Source organism: Charadrius vociferus, unplaced genomic scaffold, assembly GCF_000708025.1.
Source record: "Charadrius vociferus isolate BGI_N301 unplaced genomic scaffold, ASM70802v2 scaffold311, whole genome shotgun sequence".
Classification (NCBI taxonomy): Eukaryota; Metazoa; Chordata; class Aves; order Charadriiformes; family Charadriidae; genus Charadrius; species Charadrius vociferus.
Window position 1 is genome coordinate 582553 of NW_009646965.1, and position 17985 is coordinate 600537.

The 17985-nt window shown below is 36.3% G+C and overlaps 1 protein-coding gene across 1 annotated transcript in view; it reads left to right on the plus strand.

Moving 5' to 3' along the window:
* MCCC1 (methylcrotonoyl-CoA carboxylase 1 (alpha)) overlaps nt 1–17250 on the plus strand; it is a 23524-nt gene extending 6274 nt beyond the window's left edge. The window contains exons 6-19 of the mRNA XM_009895325.1: nt 736–883; nt 1693–1814; nt 2965–3076; nt 3397–3478; nt 4284–4411; nt 6124–6307; nt 6797–6906; nt 8216–8432; nt 9974–10060; nt 10665–10714; nt 12979–13116; nt 14142–14249; nt 15287–15358; nt 16868–17250. Coding sequence (XP_009893627.1) covers nt 736–883; nt 1693–1814; nt 2965–3076; nt 3397–3478; nt 4284–4411; nt 6124–6307; nt 6797–6906; nt 8216–8432; nt 9974–10060; nt 10665–10714; nt 12979–13116; nt 14142–14249; nt 15287–15358; nt 16868–16987 — 1678 coding nt within the window. The 3' untranslated portion in view covers nt 16988–17250. The remainder of the gene's footprint in view (nt 1–735; nt 884–1692; nt 1815–2964; nt 3077–3396; nt 3479–4283; nt 4412–6123; nt 6308–6796; nt 6907–8215; nt 8433–9973; nt 10061–10664; nt 10715–12978; nt 13117–14141; nt 14250–15286; nt 15359–16867) is intronic.
* The last annotated feature ends 735 nt before the right edge of the window (nt 17251–17985 follow it).

Sequence of the window (17985 nt, forward strand, 5' to 3'; positions counted from 1 at the left end):
GTTCAGCAGTCAGATTGAATTTCTTGTATATTGGTCGAAAGAATGGTGGAAAAGAAACACCGTATCATCAGTGGTTATTGTGGCTCATGTAAAATGGGGGGATGTTTTGTTCATCACAGAAGATCTTACTCTTAGTTACTTAGATCAAAGAAATGTTTCCAGGGTATGCAGTATAAATCAAGAATATGGAAATAAGGTTATTACAAGCACATGAACTGTGTAATATTAATTTCAAAGAATTTATTTTTTATTGCTTCCTACATGAGGATAAATTACCTGTGTAATTTAACTAGTTTTGCAAGCATATTTGAAGTTATAGTTGTTATGCTTCAGCGTTTCATGAGTGGTGTGAATCCAGCCTGTATCATGAAAAGAATACATGAAAAGAGTTTGCCTTTGTACAACTTTAAATATAGTCTTGGCAGGATACGGTGTTGTAATTTGAAAAAGTTAGGTTTTGGCTTCTGTAATGTGGGTCAAAAGACAGGAAAGAAAAGTACGCCTGAAACTGACCACTGCTTTTATGTGGAGGGCTTAGAGAAAAAAATCCCTATTTGAAACATTTGATGAATTACAATCAAATCGTATGTAACCCACTTATGTACATAGTCCCGTTGAAGTCAGTGGAGACACTTTTGTGAGGAGAGTTAATGTTGGGAACATAGACAAGTTTGGAGCTTAAAATAAGAAAAAAAATATTATCATCATTCTAAACATAAAACTGTTCTGTCAAAGCACTTCCAAAGCTATAATGTCTGCTGCTGGCGTTCCTGTTGTTGAAGGTTATCATGGAGACGATCAATCAGATGAATGTCTGAAGGAACATGCCAAGAGAATAGGATATCCAGTAATGATTAAAGCTGTTCGCGGAGGTGGAGGAAAGGTAAAGGAACTGATCTGCTTATTGCATGGTGTAAAGTTGGCTTCTGTAACTGAATATTCTAAAATAAATCTTTGAAAACAAATAAAATGGAAAAATACTTTTGGTTAAAATTTATTATTAATGTCCAGTCCAGCACTATGAAATCTCACTTCCATTTGTTGTGCAGTCAGGCGCAAGATAAGTAGGTGCTATAAATTGGAAGAGTTTTGTTTTTCAGTGAATCTCCAGTAATTCACATAAGCAGAAAAGTTGTTGTATGGATTTGTTTGTGTGAAATTAGATGACTTGAAATTGTTACTTTGTGATAGCTTCTGTGACTTTTTTTGCTAACAGTTTTAAATGTTGCATAAGAAGTGATTAGAAACACCATTGAAGTAGTTAGTGTCTAGGCACTTTTTTAACGTATGGTGAATTCTCTGTGTAAATCTGATTTTACTCTGAAATAAATTTGTATAAAAATGACATGATGGAGAATTCTAATTATTTCCAAAATAGCTGTACTTATTTTGTAATTAAATCAATTTCTGTCTGCCAACTGAGGAAAGTTTCTATGATATTTAAGAATAAAATTGAATTTTGTACTCATCCATATAAATGGAATGATAATATCCATTTTTTTACACTTCTTACGGCACTTTCAGTGGGACTTAGTAGGATTATCTTACTGGAAGCTTATACACAATTTTGCTAAAGTTTAAGAAGGAAGGGAAAAGTGTCACATTAAAGTCATTTCTTGCTGTTTGCTTGCAACAAGGATTTTTCTTGTGTACTGTATTTTTAGACATATATTTTTTTTTTCTGTATTTTAGGGCATGAGAATTGCTCACTCAGAAAGGGAGTTTCTGGATCAACTAGAATCAGCTAGGAGAGAAGCAAAAAAGTCTTTCAATGATGATGCAATGCTGATTGAGAAATTTGTAGATAATCCACGGTAAGAAATTGTTTTTTTAATATAAGCACTGTAATGTTTATTCTACTGTTAAATAAGCATAACTATTTTAGTATCAGGATGAAAATAGGTCTTGTATATTTCATCTGCACTATGGCAGGTGTTAATTTAATCAATATTGTTTATAATGTATTGAATTTCTTGTAGTGGCTTTGTTTTGAATTATAAGAATTAAAATACTGCTGTTTGGGACAGTGACATTTAATGACATTGATATTCTTCCTTGAGTGAGCTTTCTAAACTCGGTTTAGATCTATAAAAAAAAAAGATTACTTTATAATACTTAAACTACAGGCCCGAGTCAAGCTGTCATGGTGTTTCTGCTGCCCTCAGCTGTCCTAAACTAGTTATTTAATCTTTCTCTATTCTGGTATTTAAAACAGAAGTGATAGTCTTTAGCTCATGCCTTACCTAATTTATTTTTTATAAAGAATTCTCACAGAGGTCTATTTGATACTCTTGTACTTTAGATCTGTTTTTCTTGAAGCATCCCTATAAAGAAAGCATTTATTCTGAAGAAGCTGAGGGCCTGCTGATGCTGTCAGATGGGCATGAGAAAAATCTCATTAAACTCCTGGGGAATTTCTTTTGCCAGCGTCGGAGGATTACCAGAACGGTGACGGATCTTTGGTGGTTTTATACGTAGAACAAAGTTCTGCCACCTAATAGTTGTCCTCTGAAGTGGCGTGTTGAAATAAACAATGTTATTCCTGAGCCAGGGCTGCTGCCTCTTGTGAATTGCTACACAGTAAATTATAAGGGAAGTCATCATTATCAAATAATAGTGAAGTGGTTTTACTTTTGTGATAATAAAATAACTAATAAAGAGGTAGCAGCCTTTAGATGTGCATCTTGTTTATCCTATGGCCTATGAGGTTTCACTGTGGTAGCTGGCATTTAGAATCCTGTTTCGTTTAGGAAATTGAGGAAGTCTGAAACAGTTGAAATCCTGCATAATAGAGGCCTCATTTCTACATTTTTGGCTATTTGAGGGCAGACGCTTAAACCTGTAAGAAGTCCTACTGAAGTGTACAGGACTGTGTGCGTGTTCAAAGTCTGTTCGGGTGAAGTCAAGTCGCATGATTGGGGCTTTATTGAAAAATATGTTAAAGCATTTATTATTATGACACAGACATGTTGAAGTCCAAGTATTTGGTGACCAGCATGGCAATGCAGTCTATTTGTTTGAAAGAGACTGCAGTGTGCAAAGAAGACATCAGAAGATCATTGAAGAGGCACCAGGGGTGAGTAGAAAGTTTTTACAATATTTTTTTTATGAACTTGCATGTTTTTAAGTAATTGGTAACTCCCATTGATTTTTTTAGTGGGTAGTAATTTATTTGTAATTCTCAGTACCTGCTTCTAATTTTGCTGCAGAAAGTGTTCTAATTGAAAAAATGACTTTCTTTAGAAAATGATTCTCAGGGAAAAGTTATGTAGATTTCAAGTATAACATTGATAAGGATTTCACTGCAGTTACTAAATATCGAAAATGTTCATGCCTAATAGTTTAATATCGCCAAAATTCACAATAATTTATAATCTTTTGTATTATTATTTACAGCCAGGAATTAATCCTGAAGTTCGAAAGAGACTTGGAGAAGCTGCTGTCAAAGCAGCTAAAGCAGTGAATTATGTGGGAGCAGGTAAGTCTGCGGAGGTATGGCTGCTCCAGAGATACATTTAACAAGACTTTAAGCCTCAAGGCAAATGGCATCTGATTGATTTAGATTATGACACACATCCCCCAATTTTTTGAGGATTAAGCAAGTAATCACATAGTTAATTCTGATGGAATTACAAATTTAGACTAACATACCTGGTCTGAGCTCAAGATCAGTGTCAGCTGAAGAATAGAAAAAAAATGTCAGAGCAGATAATTCAATCAACTAGGTGCTTGTTGGGAAATGAGCATTATGAATGTTAATAAGTTTGAGCAGAACAAGGGAAAAATAATTTATCTTTCAACATACAAAGAATGATACTTTATATTCACATAATAAAGCCTCCAAAAGAAATTACGTCTCCCTGTCTGTAACATCCATACTATTTCCCAGTTGAAAAATAACCTGCTAAAATTATTTGTGTCTTTTCTTACTGCTTTCCTTGGATACCTATTTTTAAAAAATAATTACACGTCCTATGCGTATGCACAATACTTTAAGGAGTCTTGATGCACTTTTTAGAGCTCTAACGAAATGCAGCTCTTACTGTAGAGGAGAATGGCTACTAAACAGCACAGGATACATAAATGTGCAAAGAAACAATCGTTCCATTTTCAGACCTAAATTGTGTGACCCTTCAAGATAATTTGTATAGAATTTAATGACACTCAGTATCTCTGGTTTAGAAATAATGATCTTGTCCTGGCGTAAGTCAATGAAGTGTCTTAGGTGTCCATTTTGAAAAAAAATTTGTTTTGGTGAAGTGCCCTTTCATTAAATACTTCAGGAACAGTGGAATTTATTATGGACTCCCAACATAACTTTTACTTCATGGAGATGAATACCAGACTGCAAGTAGAGCACCCAGTTACAGAGATGATCACTGGAACAGACTTGGTGGAATGGCAGCTTAGGGTAAGTGTTAATTGATTTTACACGTAGAGTTCCTCTTGTCTGGTGAATAGTGCTCTTTGATATTGCCTATGAGAGACCAGATGGGTTTTCAGATCCTCGTCTTATATTCAGCTAATAGGGTAGAGTTTCCTTCGCTCCGAAGGAACATCTCATATTACTGTATTTGGTTGTGGAGCATTGTGTAGATGCTCTGAATTCCAACAAAGTCGTCTTCCAGTTGTGTAGAGAAACAACAATTTTTAAAGTGTATTTAGGGAGGTTATAGACAATGTGGAAAGTGGGAGGAGTAGGGTCCTGATCTTTCTCTTGCCATGCTGAAAATCTTTTAAAACTCTAGTGGAAATGTACCTCTGGCCCAAAAATCACTCTTGGATCAGGCCGCAGGAGGAAGACTTCACAAAACCATGTGTCTGGTATTATACCAGTACAGTCACATTTTCAATTAAATGTATAGTCGTGTGGACTGGAAACAGGCTATTTCCTCACACACCCAGTTTGCAGAGAGATTACTCACATGTTCGAATGATAGCAGGAAGTTTTGGACCTTAGGGAACTGGAAATGAAAAACAATTCTGATTAGATAAATCAAAAAGTGAGGACTGCAGCACGCATTGAGCATAAGTAGATAGGATGGGGAGTGTTTACTGTGACCAGAAAGAAAACTAAAATAACAAATGCTGATGCAAAAACAAGGAACTTTTGGCTTCCTGATGTGGGAATGGAAATTGAGCATTGATTGCTGAGTTGGAGCAGGGATCAAACAATACTGGAAGAAAGAAAAAGAAGTAATGTGGAAAGTTTCGGTGGTCTTGGCATGTGGCTTAATGAGTCAATAGATAGAAAGTGTCTGTCAGTTCTTGGAGAGATTGTTTTTGTGAATATGTATAGTACTACTCTGAAGGCAAATTTATGTTCTGCTGTCTGTGCTGAAATCTGTGGTGGCAGAAGGCAGAGTATGGAAAACCCCTGACACTTCAAAAGAAGATGAAATGTTGCTACAAGTTTTTTAATAGGAACTTGTATTTGCCCATGCAGATGGAAATTGTGTAGCTTCCTGATAAAGGGTCTCCTCTGTGTTTTACTGCAGCAGGCTGCTGCTTATTATTTTGTCACTAAAAGCCCTGGTTTTTAGTCTCAAACTGATGTGTTGTTGGTATTCCTGTATTTGTAATGTGAATTCCTTTGAGTAATAAAACCATGTTTCCTTCCCCATTAAAGATTCTTAAATTGTTAGAAATCTCTTAGAGGAACATCACTTAAATGTACAGGTTCCATAGTATACCGAATAATCAACACTGTATGCCAGTAGTACAGGCCACCAGTAATCCATTTTATCATCTGCTTTTGGAGCAATTTTTCTCTAAGAAAATCTTGTCTTAGTTGACCAGGCTTTAACTTAAACATTTAATTATTTTTTGACATAACCAGTAGAAAAAAGTTACGCTGTTTTTCCATTATGTTTTAGCTGTGTGAAATAATTAGGAGGTCAGTTTACACAATAATAATTCAAAATCCTTTGACTGGTGACTCCCAGAGAAAAGGAAGGAGTAACTTCAGAATTACCCTTTTGTGACCTACCGCTTTTTTCTCCTTGTGCTTTTCTTAATATGCTTTCTAGTTGTTCATGTTTAGAAGAAAGATATTAAATATTTCATACATTGGCACTCCAGAATATTGATCGCGCATTAAAGAAAAAAACCTGTTGTTTTCAGGTTGCGGCAGGAGAGAAGATTCCCCTAATGCAGGAAGAGATTCTGCTGCGAGGCCATGCATTTGAAGCTAGAATATATGCTGAAGACCCTAATAATAACTTTATGCCAGGGGCTGGGCCGTTGTTGCACTTATCCACCCCGCCACCTGATAGTTTCACCCGGATAGAAACTGGAGTCAGACAAGGTAAAACTTAAGGCACTGGTGTAATCAGAAATATTCAACATCAAAAGCTTTTCTTTCTAAGCGTTTATTTCCCTCTTTGGCCTAAATCAGTTCACCTGACAGGGTGTTGTTACAAAGACAAATCTCTACAGAATTACTCTTCCTTGTGATTGTCCATGTTCTGAATTCAGTCACTGAATATTTCATTTATCTCTATCCAAGTTATTGTCCATTGGATCATGCTGATTATATTCTCATCGCAGTCTATTAATCCTGCATTCTGATTTCAACAAAGAATATGAATTTCCGTAATGTTACCCCTACAGAAGTCTGTACTGAAGTTGTTCTTGGAATTGAAATGCCAGGTCACATCATTAATGTTCCTTAATGACATAGCGAAATGTAGTTGTCACTTACGTCAGAGTTTAATGCCGTATGGTGTGCAGGACTGGGCATTACCGACTCTCAGAAAGTGGTTTAGTGTTACAGCATTTTTAAAATATATTTTAGGTGATGAAGTTTCTGTTCATTACGATCCAATGATCGCAAAACTAGTTGTTTGGGCTGAGGATCGTCAAGCAGCGCTGAGAAAGTTGCGTTACAGTTTGCATCAATATAATGTAAGTAGAAGGAGCCCAATGTGATTTCAGATCTTGAACTAACTTTGTGAACGTCTTGAGCTAACAAAATATGGATAAAATACTACAGTAAAACAAAAGTGGTTTCTAAGAGGGAGCTTACGTTGCCACTACCATTTCAGATTCATTATTTGTTTGCAAAAGCTGTGTTTTTTCTAATTTGCAAACTGTTTTAATTGGTGGAGTGAGTAGAGGTAAATGTGAAGTTCAGTTTTACACATAGATTTTTCTTAAGTTTGCGATATCTTCGGTTGGATGAAGCAGCTGGGACTTTGTAGAAGAGTAAGGCTAACCAACAGCATTTTCAATTGTAGTGTGAACTTTCTCAAAGGAATTTGTAGGTGGAATTTGTGTCAGACCATGTTTGCTCGTAATTTATAAAACCAATTAAATTTTTAGACTATACATGTGGTAAAGAAATATGGGCAATTTTTAATGCTGTCAGTTCTTTTTAAGAAGCAGTCCCTTCTTCCCCTATAAAAACTACAGGTATTGCATCTATTTTCAAAAGCAGAATTCAGAAGGTTTGACTTGAGGTGAGACAATATTATTTGTGCAGAATTAATTTACACTTTTAAATAAGCAACATAAACAGGATTGATGTACTGAAAATGTTTGGCCCACTATTGTTTTAGCTAAAATGAAGATTACTGCAAGTAAAAGAGATTAAAAAGTTCCCTTGTGTTTTTTTCAGAATTTTCTTAGTAGTTCCATCAATAAATGTTGACAGCACAGTGTAGTTACCAGTTTCACTGATTTCTCTAAAACAATTATTTCTATCTTCATGTTGTTTGCTTAGGTATTTTGCAGTACAGGAAATTGATAGTATCTAGTACATTTATAGAAGTCACTATTCCCATTTGTTACTATTAAAAGATAAATATGGAATATCTGAAACTATTGTAAACCATTTTTAGTGAGGCACTTTTCATATTAGGAATGTTCTTTTAAACACTCGGAGCATGATTTTCCAAAACAGTAGGGTTTTTTACAAAATTACCTCCCATTACTGTTGCTGGGAAACTTTCTTTGACTTTACAGTGGCCAAAGGTCACATTTTGCAAACAGAGTTCTTTTGAGAAAGCTACTGCCAGGTTTTTTGTTTTTTTTTTCTTTCATTGGTATTAAAACAGACCAGTTGAATTAATTACATTTTATTGATAAACTTTGTGTTTTGATGGTGCTGTCTGAAGGAAGATTCATCTATCATCTACACATAAGTTGAGCAGAAAGCTGTATATTCATTCATAACTTTGTTTCCATTTGGCAATATGCTTCTTTTTCTTTACAGATTGTAGGATTAAGCACTAATATCGATTTCTTACTGAGCCTGTCAGGACACCCACAGTTTGAGGCTGGAAATGTGCATACTAATTTCATTCCTCAACACCATGATGAACTATTTCCAACCAAAAAGGCAATCCCACGTGAAGTTATGTGTCAGGCAGCGCTAGGACTAATACTAAAAGAGAAAATGCTAACAGATGCTTTTAGAGATCAGTCAGATGGTAAGGATCATTCTTCTTTTGTTTTATTTTACCTGTGACTGGATGAGACAGTGCTGTGAGCTCATGTACAATTATTTAATTTGTGTGCTCCCTTTTTGCCTTGCTTTGTGCCTGCTTAGGGTTCTCAATTCTGGTATCTCTCAGATCATAGAATCGTTATGGCTGGAAAAGACCTTTAAGGTCATCAAGTCCAACCACTATCTAACTCTGCTGGGCCCACTTCTAAACCATGTCCCTGGGCACCATGTTAGATGGCTTTTAAATACATCCAAGGATGGTGATTCACCCGCTCCCCTGGGCAGCCTGTTCCGGACTTTGATAACCCTTTCAGTGTAGAAGTTTTTCTTAATGTCTAACCTAAACCTCCCCTGGCGCAACTTCAGGCCGTTTCCTCCTGTCCTATTGGTTGTAACTTGTGCGGAGAGACCAACCCCCACCTCTCTACACCCTCCTTTCTGGTAGTTGTAGAGAGCAATAAGGTCTCCCCTCAGCCTCCTTTTCTCCAGGCTGAACACCCCCAAGTGCCTCAGCCACTCCTCATAAGACCTGTGCTCCAGACCCCTCACCAGCTTTGTTGCCCTTCTCTGGACCCTCTCCAGCACTTATTTATGCACAGAGCAGACTATAACTTTTGTAAAGGGACAGATACTGAATATATCACCACTGTAATGTACAGACTGCTTCCCGCAGCACTTCAGATAGGCACTATCTGAAAGACCTTGAGGTTCGTAATCAGTGTCACTCTGTACTCTTTGCTCTTTACAAGCATAAACTTGTCACTATTATTCCTACAGTTGTCCCAAGGTCTTTAGAGATAAAATTGACTCTGCAAGGATTGGGAGAGGCAGTAGGGTTTAATGGAATGAACAGGACTGCAGGAGCTGAACATTCTTCAGCTCTCACACTGCTGATGGATATACCAGTGGGGCGTGTGATTGCTGTTAACAAAAATTTCCTATAAATCTATATGCTGCCAACAACCTTGTTGATTTTCTTTCCTCCTCCACTTTAACTATCGTGGAAACGTGGGAGAGTGGGATTGGAAAGATTCCCATACACTTTTCCCTTGCTTCAAGAGATGACGAACTAGTCAGGCGCTATCGGATAGCTGTGTATCTGATCCATTCTCAGAAAAACTAAGTAATAGAAAACACCTTGATCTTCCCAGGCAATATGCTGCCATGTTTGACTACTCTTACAGTTGGAACCTTCACCTAAAGGCTAAGCTCAATCTGCTGTGTTGCAGTTGAATTCCCATGCTTTCTTGTCCTGTTCAAGGATGTGTTGGTGGAGAGCAGTCAATATCCTTCTTAGTAAGTGCTGTTAGTGCCATGTTTTCTGTAGGTTACACAGCCTCAGTTTATTCAGTGTTGAAGCTTGTCGCTTTCTATTCCTATGGTTCCCCAGTCTTTTATGTGCAATATAAATATATAAGTATGATGGTAGTAACAGTAGGACATTGATTTCATGGTGTAGGTTTTCAGTATTGTATTTTGCCAAAGTAGAATTAAAGTAACATATCTGTATATTTTGTGTTTTAGATAAATTCTCACCATTTGCATCCAGCACAGGTAGAAGAATAAATATATGTTATACTAGAAAACTGTCTCTGCTGGATGGGGAAAACAGTAAGTTAACAAAAAACTGTGTGGAGGGAGAGGAGATACTTTATGGCTAGAAGTTAACTTTATGGATACAGTTATTTCAACTTGGTGCTTGAAAATTCAGGCTAAGAAGCAGCAAATAGAAGTACTATGAGTTTAATGCAATTTAAGCTGGGAATTCACAGAATTGCATTATTAATCCACAGTGTTAGATCTTGAGGAGTTAAAACCCAAATTCAAATGACGTTATTCATTTAAATGATGAACAATAGTAGTGTTGAGATTTTTAAAAGAGCCGAGTGTCATTGACTTTTTTTGTTTAACTTCACTTTGGTGTGGAAGTGCTCAGCACTTTTTCCCCATCAAAAATCTGGTTTTGGCCTGGATAACATAGGTTTCAGAGCGTTAACAGGAGGTGTTCATCTTTGAAAAACAAATTGTCTACAATTCAGTATGAAATCTGCAATGTGTACTGAGCTAATCTGAAAATACTTATTCTATTCTTAGTATTGGTAGGTCTCTCTTTTTTATCAAGAAAGATAGAGACTAAATATTGTTTATATGTCATGATTCTCTAGATCCTATAATTAAATCTACTCACATATACATGTTTTGTTTTATTGAACAGTTGTGGATGTAGCTGTAAGTTACAATCAAGAAGGGTCATACAACATGCAGGTACGAGTCCTGTTTTTTTCAGATATTTCATTAGATAAAAGAAGAATCGGTTTCTTGTAGACTTCTCTTGGTATTTACTGTTATTAAAGTTGCTTGGTAATTACTTATACGGGTTTCTATTTTTGGTTTGCTTGCAGCTGTTGTTGTAGACTATTATTTTGGCTTGAAATTATCTTCACTAGATGCTGGATTGGCATGGAAGAGCTACTAAAATGCTTCTGAATATAAGGCTAAGAAAAGCATTTGTTTTTCCAGTATTTAAAGATCTTACTCTTTATTTTTCTCTTCCTGAAATTTGTCTTTCTGAAACATTGGCAGTTCGATTTAAATCTGCATTTAAAAAGACTCTTTTTCCACAGGACTCCTGCTTTATTTTGTGCATGAGGTAGATCTCCTGTGGGATAAATAAAAGATTTCTAGAGCATTATCTGTAAGATAACACTTCTTTTATTTTGAAGATGGAAATTGGAAAGTGATTACCAAATGAGATAAAGAATGATGAGAGTAGTAAATCTTCTGGTTAAATAATTGAGTGATGCCCATAGAATTGGCTTCTTTCTCTGTTTATGCTATACAGATCCTATAGAATACAACTTAAGATGCTTTAAGCATAGATATTTTTGTGTGAGCGTGTGTGATAATCTCTAATTGTGTGGTTTATGGGGGTTGTGTTTTGCTGAGTGTTGAATATCTTTCTTGCATCACCTGGAGTCGAATGGGTTTTCTCACACGTTTGTCACCCAGAATGATTGCAGGCTCGAGAATACAGCCTCTCTGTAGTTCAGCTGCTTGTTTCCAATATTCAGAAAAGGGGAATTATGAGAATAAGTCAGTGTTTATGAACTGCTTAGACTGTGCAGAGATGAGTGTACTAGAAAAATAGTGAGAAAATTATTGTGCTTTCATGTGTATAACCACATATTGGGTAACTCAAACCCTTATTTCTACTGATACGAATACTGAGATAACTCACATCCCTCAAGTAATACACGGGTTATTTTGAGAGTATTGATTACGTAAGTAATGCAGGAGAGCTTTTATACTTCAGGCTTACCTCATATAAGTAATGCCGGCAAAAAATAAAAAGAGGCTGGAAGGAACATAGAGTTCGTTTTGGGGAGAGGAAGTCCAGCCAGGGAGAATGTAGACTCCCAGGGAAGAAGGAATAACGGGGGTTGAGATGGAAATGGTGAGAAGCTGGAGATAAGGAATGGAGAAACAGAATCAGGAGCTGATCATGAGGAAGACAGTGCCTCTGGAGTGCTACAAAACCTGTCCTGAGGCAAACCAACTAGAGCAGGTTGCTGGGCCATGGTACTGGCAAGCACTTGCGGTGTTGCCCTGATTTGCGCCTCTGCTCAGGATACTGATCAAGAAAATGATTTTTTTTTTTTTTCTCAGGGATCAGTATCAGATCAACAGTATCCTTTCAAAGCATGTTATAAGGTCTTCATTCAGTGGAAAAATAGGATGTGACTGTATAAATGAAGACTGAATTTTTTCCCTACTTGTAACACCCTGAAAGACCAGCAAGTCTCTGATTGTTTGTTGAGTGATGTTAGACGTAAAACTGAAAATTTCAGTTAAATGTAATGCACTTGCATTCATATTCTTATTGTCTTTGTATTCTGAACTTGTGGCAGAGGTGCAGTTTCCATTGATGCAGATGAAAGGGTTACCTACAAATAAATGATCTTTCCATTTGGTCTTTCTTTTGCAGTTTGGGCGTCTAACTGACGCTGTCTCCATTGCTGCTGCTCTGCTCCATTGTAGGTTTACTGAATATATTGTAGCTTTTGTATTGTAAGCTTACAAGAGTGAGAAGTTATCTGCCTTTCAGAAAGCATTGTGGACTCTTATGGTATCAGCTGAATAGTATGGATTTTTCAGTTTGAAGAAAGTCAAGATGGTAGGACAAACTAAAAATACTGGATTCTAGTAGCATCACTAACTGAATATTCTGGGTTGGTTTGTTTGTTTGTTTTTCCTGAAAAATAATATTCCTTTTCATTTTGAGTGCTATTGCATAGTTTATCACAGAAATTGTCCTGGAAGAGCATAATAGCTAACTTTCTGAGCTGATTGCACTGGATACAGAATACAGTGAACTGAAAAATGAAGGATACGTAAGATTTAAAAAGACTCTAATTTCAGAATTATTTATGAAAAATCACAGGTTATGAGTCTGCACTACAAATACTAACTTTTGGTTTATTGTTCATGAAGGGTTAGGCTTTGTCCTTATAAAGGCATTTAACTTTCAGATTCAAGATAAAACGTTCCTGGTTTCTGGAGAGATGTTCAGTGAAGGTGATTCAGTTTACTTGAAGTCTTCAGTAAATGGAGCAGTGTGGAAGTCCAAATTGGTCATTTTGGACAACACCATTTATCTCTTCTTTCCGGTAATGTTCCTTTTTCTATTATCACAAGTACAAAATTTTCAAGTTTTATCCATGTAAATAGGCAATATAAATTGCAAAAGAATATGGAAGAGAATGATAATTTACAGTGGCCTATACTGTTTTGATACTTGATGGATTTATTGCTGTAAAACAAAACTGTAAAAAAAACAACAACTGATTGTGGTCAGTGAGTAAGAAAGTAAATTACTTTTAGAAAGATAAAATACAATTAGGTGAATCAGAGTGGCAAACGATGGTTTGGGAGGGGGGAACACAAAATATTAAAATGGTCAATTATCTAAGTTTGTCATAGAACAGTAGCAATTACGTCAAACTGATAATTACTTGAAAGTGCTTGTAACTGATACGGTTATTTCAGTGTATTTGATTTTTAATATTAAATGATAAGAGAAATCTGTGGTATCAGAGTGGATTCTGAGGTGGGGGATCTAGAAGAAATCACAGGACTTTTAGGGTATAGGTAGGATGTGTGGGAGAATGAGTCTTTGGGAAACTTTGGGTAGAGAGTCTGAGAGGAATTAGGGGATTTTGAAGAACGGTGAGAAATTTTTTTATTAAACTTAACACTGAATCCATTTCATTGTGATTTGAGAAACACTGACATTGACAATGCTTGGTAATGAAGATGCCAATGTCTGTCTGTCGTGTCACAGCAACCTGCCTACCCCTTGTGCAAACAGCCTTTACTCATTTTCTAAAACCTGTGCTGTTGCTGCATGAATAGGGAAGGTGTGGGTTTGGTACAAGGGTCCAGGTGGACCCTGTCTTTAACTGGGGTAGTTCCTTCCTTGCCGATCCTTAGCAGCAGCAGCCGTGCCTCAGACGTTGGCAAAGTAGTGAGTGTGCCCACAGTCCTTTTGCTGCCCTGGCCCCAGAGTCTGGCACCCTGAACAGTTGGCTGAGTTGCCTAAAGCTGGATCTGTTCTTTCCCTCTATGTCAGTATGTGCACTAGCGATATTATTTTACGTTATTAACTCACGTGTCATTGTTTTTATTTCTGTAGGAAGGTAGTGCTCAGATTGGCCTTCCTGTACCCAAGTACTTATCTGCAGTGAGTTCGGTGGGAGTGCAGAGTGGTGCTGTAGCGCCCATGACAGGCACAGTTGAAAAGGTAATTTTAATAATATAGGTAGGAAATGAATTCTCCAATATATACCCAAATTCCGTCTTCCAGAAATGGTGCTTGCTTCTGTACTGCCAGGAAATAATCAGGGCCAGAAATGTCAGTGCTGTGCGATTCCTCCCAGTTAGAAAAAGCCCGGTTTACTCTGAGTTTTCAGCATCCACCCAGGAGTTTTTCAGGCTTCTAGTCGTCTTTTTCTAGAGCTCTGGAAGATCTGAATATTTAACTAATTCTACTGCTTGAGTAATTTTTTCTTCATCTTAATTACTTTCTAACTCAGAATTCCCTGAAGTGTCATAGGCTGTTTGATCCGTTTCATCTAAAGTGATGGAATGCTAGATGGGAGATGCTAGATGCACTTGGAAAAAAAAGAAATATTCAGAAATATCTTTTTTGTTAAGCTGTGTATTTCATTGCTTCCGGTTTTGTTTCTTTTTCTTTAGCTCAGCAAGTCTTGTGTATTTCTCTGTACAGTGCTGAAGTTTCAACAGAAAAGAGATTTCCAGCAGAGTTTAGTAGTTAAAGGATTCTGTTAGCAATAGAAAGTCATGAATTCTTTCAGAGGGTGGAGTACGTTGAACGTGGATCTCTAACATACCGAGTGGACACTCTAAATCAGAGTTATTGTAGAAAAACTAGGTGCCTTCTGCAATCCTCTTCCTGGATTTTGTTTTAAAAACAACTTTAGGGACTGGCTCCAGGAAGAGGTTCTGCACTTTTTCCTCTCAAAATAGAAGCTCTTAAGCCCAGAAAGGATAGAATATACATTGTCCCTTCTAGTGTTTCTTTGATACATAAATGGCGTCCTGGTCACCCTCTTGGCTGTATTCTTTCTGTAGCCTCTGACTTCCCTTGAATATTATCTAGAAAACTCGGATACCCAATGCAACAATAATAAAGATACTACAAGGCTGTTTTGCAAACCCACAATCACTCAGTGGATTGTGCTAGCCAAAATCCAGCTGATGATTTTTAATGGTACAGACATGCATGATTTTTTTTCCCAATTTTCTCTTGAATTGTAGGTTTTTGTGAAAGCAGGGGATAAGGTTCAGATTGGAGACCCTCTAATGGTTATGATAGCTATGAAAATGGAGGTAAGTGACATAAAAAAAGGTTTTAATTACTAAGAAAAAAAATACCTGGTCAGAATTTAATCATTTTTGGTTGCATTATTGAAGTATGGTGCAGAGTGTAGCTTGCAGATGTCAGTATCACTTCATATGCTGTGAAATATGTGTTGTCTCTGACTGGATTTCAGAGGATTATATTTGCTGTTATTTTATTAACAAACAATGATTATGTAATCCATGGTATTCTGCAGATGTTTTAATGTTCATTTGGTTAGCTTTGTCAATCCTCTCCCCTGCCCTGCTTTCATTTTTTTTAGCAGCAAACTCCCTAAGTGGATCTCTTGCTCACTATGATATGAGCATACGTAATGTCTGCAGTTACTTCATGCAGAAATTTTTTTTTTGTTTATAATCTTATTATTATTATTTACATAAAGTTTTACCAAGAGTACACTAAAGACTCTTTTGTAATTGTCCACATGGCATTCAGTGGACTAACGTTTTGGCCATTATATCTTGTAACATTGCTTGACCATGGCTCAGATTGCTTGACCTATAGTTTTTGTAGCTTGAGCTGGTTTGGTTTGGCTGTTAGTTTATTTTAAACTTCAGTTTGTGGTAGCAGAGTTAACACTGTTGGGAAAAATTGCCTTTCTCTTATCATGCCCTTTTATAAATTACATTCAAATTATATGAAATACAACAACTGTGCACTAATAAAAAATTACACCCAAAATTATTTGCAATTGGATGCTAAATGTGCCTCTCCATCTGATATCTGACATTAGCTGAATTGTTCTCCTTTTTTTTTTTTTTTTTGCAGCGCTATTGAGATATAAACTGTAAAATTTTAAAAGCAAATTATTATTTAAATGATCCTTACTTAGATGTGAGGATTTAATATCTGATAGTAAATGTTTTGATATTAGACTAACCCTATGTAGAAAATTACCAAGAAACAAAACTTGGAAAACTAACCTGGTACAATAACAAGTAGACCAATTTGGGGATTGGTATGTAAACATGCTATTCCTTTACTGTCACTAGTAGCTGTATTTGTATTTCGTTTAGATTTTGCCAAATATCTGTTCAGTAAGGACCCCTCCTGGCCAGCAAACAAAAATATTTTTAGTAAATCTGCAGAGTCCTCTTAAGGGAACAAATCTGCTATATGATTAACATTTCAGACTAAAACTGTATTATTTCTGCCTGGTTATTTATTCTAATATCAAAAAGTGTTAGCAAAGTAAAATAATATTCAGCTGTTCCTACTTCAAAATATAATATTATATAGCATCTTTGTCCCCAGTATTGAAATAAATATTGATGAGAAAATAAAACTTGAAAAAGGACTAGGATAACATTTTAAAAGAAGGTTTAAAATAAATAGACACGTGTCAGAGGAAGTAAGTGTGTTCTGTTCTAATTTCACCAGAGTAATATTAGCATTTGCTGGAGGAGGGGAGGGAAGTGAGGGAGAGAGGAGGGGAAAAAAGTACTCTGCCGGCTCACTATTGATGTGTTTCTGCGCAGCACACCATAAGGGCTCCAAAAGCAGGAGTGATAAAAAAGGTTAATTTCCAAGAAGGTGCCCAGGCCAATAGACACGCTCCACTAGTTGAATTCGTGGATGAAGAGGCTGAGTCAAAATAAAATTCAAGGAAGGTGCATTTTATTTTTTCTACTTTGCTGCTTTTCCCTAAGGAGAAGATTTCTTCATATTTTCAGCAAACTGTTTTGTATAAAAGATTGGGGAATTGGTTTCCTCTGCACTTCCTGCATAGTTTGACAGTAAATTATGCTGACTTTACTGAAGTTTGGATATCACTTTACTGTAATCGTATATATAACTCGTGGACCGATGTGATTGTTGTTCAGTGGTTATGTTTGCCTGTGAAAAGGCATTAGACTGGAAAAAATGTGGAACTCTTAAAGGATGGGAGAGGTTAGTAAGACGCTAAGTTACAGACAGCTAGGGTTCTTCTGCCTACTTTTTCATTCACAGCTGCCTTTTTTCCCCGAGATGTGAGAGCACTAATTTGAAGGAAATCTGAAAGGTGACAATTGTTTTTTGAATACATTTCTCTGGCAAAATTCCTGTTTGTGGCTTAGGTTTTTGCCTGAATAGGGAATTCAAGTTTGTTCTTTAGCCCAGGATCCCTCTCAGTCATTTTTGGTGCATCTTTTTTCCAGTTTACCTCAATGAGTAGTGAAAATTTGCATTTCAAAAATTATTTAATATACTGTGAAATATCTGATACAAAGCATTTAAAAATGCATATTAGCATTTGCTACACTGATCAAAGCTGGAACATAAGTGCTTTCCAAAAATATCATTTGATCTTTAAACATGAAGTAGAAGCACAGAAAGATGATAAGCTTATTTAATACTTAGAAAGTGTGCCAAAATAGAATACTGACTTCGAAATCCTCATTACTTTTCCCACATTGTTCACATTCTAATGTATTACTTATTGGCTAGATATACAAAGTATACCAAAGTCTATAACAATATGAAACATGACTAAGAATAATAGTCAGATTTCTTTGTATCTGCAGAATTGCAGAAGAGAAAATGGGTGGGTTTTTTTGATATGCAAAGAAAATATTTCTCAGACACAGCATACTGATCATTTGCCGTAAATTTGTTT